Raw genomic sequence first — 7981 nt, 5'->3', positions numbered from 1 at the left:
TATTACATAATGTATTATGTATACAATTATTCATATGATTAGTTGAATTGAATTTTTATTTATCGAATAATTTGTACGCTTATTGGTATTGATTAATTGAATTGTTGGTTGGATTAGTTATTATGCATACTATAGTATAGTCTACTCTAGGATTAAGAGTCTAAGTATTTTTTTTCTTTCTATTTTACAGTTACATAATGGAACGATACTATAAGAAACAATGCTTAAATCCTCCTTCAAACATTTTGGGTAGTCATTCTCCTTCAAATATTCCGAGTAGTCCTCCTCCTCCTTCAAATATTCCAAGAAGTCCTCATTCGAATATTCCTAGTAGGTCACAACAAAGTGAGGCCACTGAGTTAGATGAAATATTGGCTAATCTTCCTGTAGACCCTGGACATAGACGTCGAATGCTTGATTATCCACCTAATTTTCGTGAAGCAATTCGTAGACACTATCTCCAAAATGATCCTTGTCAACCTAGAGACCACATCATGCCAAGAAAAGTTAGTGACAAAAGATGTTTTATCATCGGTTGGTTTGATAAGTTTAAGTAGTTGGAGTATAGTATATCAAAAAATGCTGCATTTTGCTGTTATTGCTATCTTTTCAAATGTGATTTCGATCAAATGGGTAGCACTGGAAGTGATGTCTTCACTGAGAAAGGGTTTACAAATTGGAAGAAAGGACCCCAAAATCTTCGAGTCCATGAGGGAGGTGTTGGAAGTCTTCATAATAAAGTTATACAACAAGCTAGAGATTTGATGGCACAAAAACAACACATTGAAACATTTGTGAGTAAGCAAACCGATGAAGCGCGCATTAATTATCGTACTTTATTGAATGCCTCACTTAAGTGTACAAGATGGTTATTGGGACAAGGTTTGCCTTTTTGTGGCCACGATGAATCGTTCAAATCAAGCAATAGAGGTAATTATTTAGAGCTTATGCAATTTCTTTCCAAGCATAATGAGCAAGTTAGAAAAGTTGTGTTTGAGAATGCTCCCAAGAATCTTAAGTATACTTCTTCCGATATTCAAAAAGATCTTGTCCGTGCTTGTGCCATTGAAACTATAGATGCAATCACTAAAGATATGGAAGGTGCATTTTTTTCTCTTTTGGTTGATGGATCACGTGATTCTTCAACTAAAGAGCAAATGACGGTGGTATTGCGTTATGTGAACAAAAAAGGAGAAGCAATTGAAAAGTTTTTGGGTGTGCAACATGTCACCTCTACAACTAGTAGCTCACTTGAAGAGGCTATTGAGAGATTCTTTGCTACAACAAATTTGAGTATGTCCAAGTTACGGGGACAAGGCTATGATGGAGCTAGTAATATGAAGGGTGAGCTAAATGGCCTTAAAACAAAGATTTTGAACAAGTATCTTCAAGCATTTTATGTTCATTGTTTTGCACACCAACTTCAATTAGCTCTTGTAGCCGTTGCAAAGGGAATTGAGGGTGTCGCCATTTTCTTCAACAATGCTAGTATCTTGGTCAATACTATTGGATCATCGTGTAAGCGTCGTGATGCATTTAGAGAGAAACAACTAGAACAAATTAAGAAAGCTCTTGATGTTGGTGATCTTGAAACGGGTAGAGGGTTAAATCAAGAGAGTAGTCTCATGCGTCCTTGTGATACACATTGGAACTCACATTATGGTACTATAGTGAGTATTATTGTCATGTTTGAAGCCGTGGTGGAGATGCTTGAATGGATTAAAGATGATACCAACCAAGACAATTTCGGAGAAGCAAGTAAGTTATTCCATGACATACAAACTTTTGATTTTGTGTTTCACCTTTTTTTAATGAGACTTATATTGGGAATTACAAATGAGTTATCACAAGCATTACAAAAGAAAGATCAAGATATTGTGAATGCGATGGCGTTAGTAGAAGTATGCAAGCAAAGACTACAATCCTTAAGAGATGATGATTTTGGGGACTTGCTTAATGATGTACAAAAGTTTTGTGAAGAACATGATATTGTCGTTCCTAACATGGAGGATTTGCATTTCGTACCCGGAAAATCAAGGCGTAAAGCTCCAAGACTCACAAACCTTCATTACTATCGTGTGGATCTCTATTTTCAAGTCCTTGATACGCAATTAAAGGAATTGAATGATCGCTTCAATGAGGTAAACACCGAATTGCTTCTTTGTATGGCATGTTTGAGTCCGGTGAATAATTTTGCATCTTTTGACAAAGCAAAAATTGTTCGTCTAGCTCAACTTTATCCTCAAGATTTTGATCGTATGGATCTCATAAATCTTCCCATTCAACTTGACAATTACATTTACGATATGAAGATGCATAGTGAGTTTTCATCATTAAGAGGAATTGGTGATCTTGCAAAGGAGTTGGTGAAGACCGGAAGGTGTGCAAGCTATATGTTAGTGTATAAGCTTCTTATATTGGCTTTGGTGTTACCGGTTGCAACCGCTTCGGTAGAGAGAGCTTTTTCTGCTATGAAGATTGTGAAAACACCATTACGTAACAAAATGGGAGATCAATGGTTGAGTGATAGCATGCTTGTTTACATTGAGAGAGATGTATTTGTTTTTATTGATAATGAGCCTGTTATGCGACGTTTTCATGATATGAAACCTCGCCGGCAACAATTGTAATTTGTTTATATTGATAAATTATGGAAGACCTTATTATATAAAAGGATTTGATTGTTGCTATTCTTTTGAACCTTACAATCTTTTAACTTCGCCCCTCCCCCAGTTAATTCCTGGCTTCGCCACTGGTCAACGCACTCTCGCTAGACAACCACTTTTGTCAGGTTAACATTAGTTTACCTGAAGAATAATTCATCCGTCGTGTAAGTCCTCACGCGACGAGTTTTATCCGACCATTTCTACTGACGAACCTCCGTCGGTTAAAGTTATCGGTGACAAATGCTACTTTTAGCAAAAGCAGTTGTTCCGTCTGTTTTATTTTTTAAGTGAAATTATCCACGAGAGGCAAAAGATGACTCTGTTCAGTGAATGTATGAGTTGTGCTCTCGAAGCAAAAAGCTTAAAGTTCACGTATTTTTAAGCACGTGCCAATATTTTAGGCTCTCTAATCATCAGGCTAGTGAGTTGTGAGACAGTGACAGATTATTTGTGTATATCTTCACCAAATGAATCATGGTCAGCCACGTGTTATTGCGCATGTACTTCCAAAAGTGAATTCAACTGAAACGTCCCATCCCAACTCTGTCTAATGCTTCACAGATCCCACTAATCAGATATTACCCTGTCCAAAGTTTTCCTTAAAGCAAAGAAGAGAAAAAGTGAATGGAATGGGGGATTAGAACTTTGCCTCTTACCAAAAGGCACCCAGCTGGTATTTTTGAGAAAGTAGAGTACATAGTATATATTTGTAAACCAAGAGAAAAACATCTACATTCTAGATTTATTATCTATTAGCCTTCTTTTCGTTGTGATTGTGAATTTATCTGCTATCTATTATCTATTATCTATTAATTTGGCTATGGAACAGTAACGAACATTCTTTTTCTTTTTTTCCCTAAATCCTCACCATATAGTCCGCCATCCCTATTAGTCCGCGACTTAACTGCTTTGAATTAAAACATGGTGGATAGTCGTTTTTCTTGACGTGTATATATGAATTCTTTTCATGACTAATATCAAATAAAAATAGTAAATTTTGGTCCAAGTTTTTTTTTTTTTTTTTTTTTGTTTTTGGACAAAGAGTACTCCATTAACAAAACAAACAGTTCCAAAGCTAGAGGTCCAAGTACAATATCAATATAAACAAAAATATGGACCTCAAAAGCCCAAAGCCCAACACAAAGTGGCCCACAACAAAGACAGACACGTAAGCCGGAAAGCTTCCTGCTAGCTCTTCCGTCGAAATCGCCGCTGCAGCAGCACCCCCGACGATCTCGAACTGCCACGACCAACTATTACCAGGAACCATCATCTCAGAAGTGGAAAGAAGATGGATTCCGGCTTCCAAATGATAGCATCTCGTCAAACCAGACCACCAAAGCAAAGAAGCTTGTGGGATTACCACAAGCGACACTACCAGAAAAGGCAGATAGATAGAAGAAGGTGGTGGTGGTGTGGCCACCCGAACCGGTGAGAAGACCGGAACTCTAAACACCTTCTCAGTTGGTGATCGCAACAGATCGCTGTCAAAAGTGGTTAAAGGTCGGGAGAGAGATGGAATCGGTGGAATCTGGGAGAAAGACATGTGGATGGGTGAATGGATGAAAGGATCTGAGAGGGAGAGGAGTGGATCTGAGGGTATGGAGAGATAAGTGATAGTCAATGGTGAGAAGGTGATGGAATATGCAGGAAGAAAAGCAGGGGAAAAGAAAAAGGAAAGAAAAAGAATGCAGAGGGAAAGAAGAAAGGGTAGCCACCGACCCTAATCGAAATTAAGATCGGCGGCAAAGGAAACTTCTAGGGGTTGTGGATGCTCTCAATCACAAAGAGATTACTCAATACTTTTAGTTACACACGGAGATTTGAGAAACACTTGGTCCAAGATATTCTGGCTTTTGCTAGCCTAGCTTCCTAGAATAAAGTAAAAGACAACTTAGCTATCCAAATAAGAAAAAGTGCATAAGACAATTAAACAAAGGATTTGTCTTTGGTAGTCCAGCTTATTTAGTAGTATGATTTTTTAAACAATTTTCATCATTCATTTACTAGACTACTTAGTAATTTGAACCTATTGTGTTGGTGTCAAAATTTGTACAGAGTCTAGATTCGGTTCAACATGTATTTGCCTGAAGTATTGTTTTCGGTCTTGGCACCACGAGCTCGAGAGAAAGAGAGAATATGCATACCACTGTTGAAGGTTGCTGACAGACAGTGTTTGTATTCGAATGTGCATGGAAGTTGCGTGTAAATCTAACTTCTTAACCATATGATTACGCACTGAATGAGACACTAATTTGGTTAAGTTCTTTTATATGTCTCAAGTGAACGAGGACTTAAAATTCAGTGTAATTTTGTGTATTTGCTTGCCTAAAAAGCAAATGACAGCGAAATAAAAACTAAAGCAGAAAACAGAATGTAATAATTTCATGATAAAGTCAAGATTACAAATGTTTACAAAAGTAAAATCTGGGCCGATAGGCCATACTACATGACTTGAAATGTAAATTGATTGGAAATGTAAAGAAAGTAATAAAACTCTAGCAAGATTATGGCAAGCTGAATAGCAAAGGGGCTTTGCTGAAAGAATGGGGTTTGTGTTGAAAAGCAGTTGCGTTGATTGAAGAATCACTCAAGGTTTTTGTATAATTGTAGAGATTGAATTTGATGAAGGTCCTCAGCTTGAAGGCATTTGGCTCTATTTATATGTGGTGTAGAAGGAGCAACCTCGATCTCATTGCTAAGCTAAAGCATGAGTAGATTGATCATTTGGCATTGACAGTGACTATAATTCCTAGTATATGGCCTTTAGTTGTATCTTGTGAAGGTTCAACATTTACCTGTCTATGGCCTTTAACATCAGCATGTCGAATGATGTGTACATCGAAATTTAAGGAGGCAAGATATTCTTGAGTATGGTTGTTTGTGTGGTAGACGTGCCTCAATGAGAACCCAGTCCGAGCCCTCAGATGGGTTGAGATGGACTGAGGTGGTCATCTAAACCCTAATATATGATCCTTCATATGGGTTTCAAAGTTGATGCCTAGAGTTGTGCGAATTTTAAAGTTTGGCCCTATAACATGCCTTATTTTTATTTAATTATGGATCACACTGTAGACATTGAAATTTCGGTGGCATAAATGTTAACCATTGCATTAAGATTACATTTGTAAACATTGAAATTTTGGTGAAATAAATGTTGACCATTGTATTAAAATTACAACCTTCATTCACTTCACCTACATCATGCACTAAGTTCACCTACAACATCCACCAAGTTCACCTACAACATCCACCAAGTTTCACCTACAAACATCCACCAAGTTTCACCTACAACATCCACCCAAATTCACCTACAACATCCACCAAAACAAATGGATGGTGGTGATTCGTTCCCAAAGCCTATAAATAGGCTCCTCCATCAAAGAATCAAAAGGAACCAATTCACAAATACATTTCTCTACTCCCAAATTGGAAGAGAATCCCCCAAATCTTTGAAGCTTTGAAACTCTAAAGCTCTCAAGGTTCCCGAAGAATCAAGAAAGCTCTCTTCGTTCTTCGTTCTTCGTTCATCGTTCTTCCAAGATCAAGCCCCGACGGCCCTTGGATCAACCAACCACCAATTCAAGATCAAGCCCCAAAGGCCCTTGAAGAACTTCCACCAATTCAAGATCAAGCCCCGACGGCCCTTGAAGAAAGCACTATCGTTCATCATCCGTTCATCCAAGATCAAGCCCCGACGGCCTTTGGATCAACAACATCAACAAATCCACACATCCAACCGTTCTTCAAGATCAAGCCCAAAAGCCCTTGAAGATCCGTTCATCACCGTTATTCAAGATCAAACCTTAACGGCCCTTGAAGAAACACTCATCCTCAAGATCAAGGCCCAACGGCTCCTTGAAGATCCGTTCAAATCCACCTTCAAAGATCAAGCCCACGGCCCATTGAAGAAACTTCCAACAGTTCATCCAAGATCAAGCCTCGACGGCCCTTGGATCAACGAAACATCCACAAATCAACACCTTACGGAGATCGAATCAGAGGATCAAGTTAGAAGAGATCGTAACCCAAAAATCCCTAAACACAAAATATTTGTTTGTGCACGTTGTTCTTGTCTCTTTCGTTTCAGGAATTTTCCGTGTTCACAAATTGGCACGCCCGGTGGGATAATCTCTACCTCTTATCTCTTTCTCCGTTCAAGGAATCCAAACACACCTCAAAGTTAATGGCATCAAGCAAGGGACAAGCCGTTCTCGCAATCACTGAGGGAAGGATCCTAAGCACTTCTGCCGCAAATGGACAATCCATTGGTGTCACAACCGCTCCTCAACATGCCACTTCAAAGTTGGTGCCGCTAAAAGAGCAAATGGAGCATCAAAGGTGTGAGTCTGTCATCAACCTGACCTCGCTGGGGGCACCGAAGTATGCTGCTGAGGCACACAAGATGACATCCCAAAACAACCAATGACGTTCTTCGTCAGCATCTTGGATGTCTAAAGGAAAGTCACGTCTATTGGTTGCACAAGTCATGACCATCGGCGTTACCTCCATCGAAGAACAACTGGCTCAAATGAATGAAGCAATCGCAAGGCTAACCCGAACTGTGGAAGAAAAAGACTTGCAAATCGCTGCACTCGTCAGTCGATTGGAGCCACATGACGGCGAGAACCCTAACCCAGAAGATGAGCCTACGGTGGAGAGAATCGATGTGAAGCCGGAGCCAGACCAAGAAGCGGCACTCATGGGATCTCTTTCTATCCAGCAGTTGCAAGAGATGATTGCCAGCACCGTCAAGGCACAGTACGAAGGGAGCTCAATTACCTCCGGGTTGTACTCAAAGCCTTATTCAAAGAAGATTGATGCCCTAAAGATGCCGAGGGGATATCAACCACCAAAGTTCATGCAGTTTGATGGAAAAGGAAACCCAAAGCAGCACGTTGCACATTTCGTCGAAACTTGCAACAACGTGGGGACGGAGAGAGACTACCTCGCCAAGCAGTTTGTGCGTTCACTGAAAGGAAACGCCTTTGAGTGGTACACGGACCTAGAGCCTGAGTCCATCAACAGCTGGGAACAGTTGGAAAGGGAATTCCTCAACCGCTTCTACAGCACCCGCCGCACTGTGAGCATGCTAGAACTGACGAGCACAAAGCAGTGGAAGGACGAGCCAGTCATTGACTACATCAACAGATGGCGTACTCTAAGCCTCGACTGTAAAGACAGGCTCTCGGAAACCTCTTCAATCGAGATGTGCATCCAAGGCATGCAATGGGGTTTGCAATACATCCTTCAAGGCATTAAACCACAGACCTTCGAGGAATTGGCCACTCGCGCCCATGACATGGAGTTGAGCA

General features: G+C 40.0%; 1 protein-coding gene across 1 annotated transcript; it reads left to right on the top strand.

The window, feature by feature from the left end:
- Positions 1-629: 629 nt before the first annotated feature.
- Positions 630-2796, top strand: LOC103422936 (uncharacterized). Its single transcript, XM_070820154.1, has 2 exons — positions 630-2496; positions 2675-2796. The coding sequence occupies exons 1-2, from the start codon at positions 630-632 to the stop codon at positions 2794-2796; spliced, it is 1989 nt and encodes a 662-aa protein (XP_070676255.1).
- The last annotated feature ends 5185 nt before the right edge of the window (positions 2797-7981 follow it).

Source organism: Malus domestica, chromosome 04 (assembly GCF_042453785.1).
Source record: "Malus domestica chromosome 04, GDT2T_hap1".
NCBI classification, from domain to species: domain Eukaryota; kingdom Viridiplantae; phylum Streptophyta; class Magnoliopsida; order Rosales; family Rosaceae; genus Malus; species Malus domestica.
Note: the sequence above shows the minus strand (reverse complement) of the source record. Positions and strands in the feature narration are given on the sequence as shown.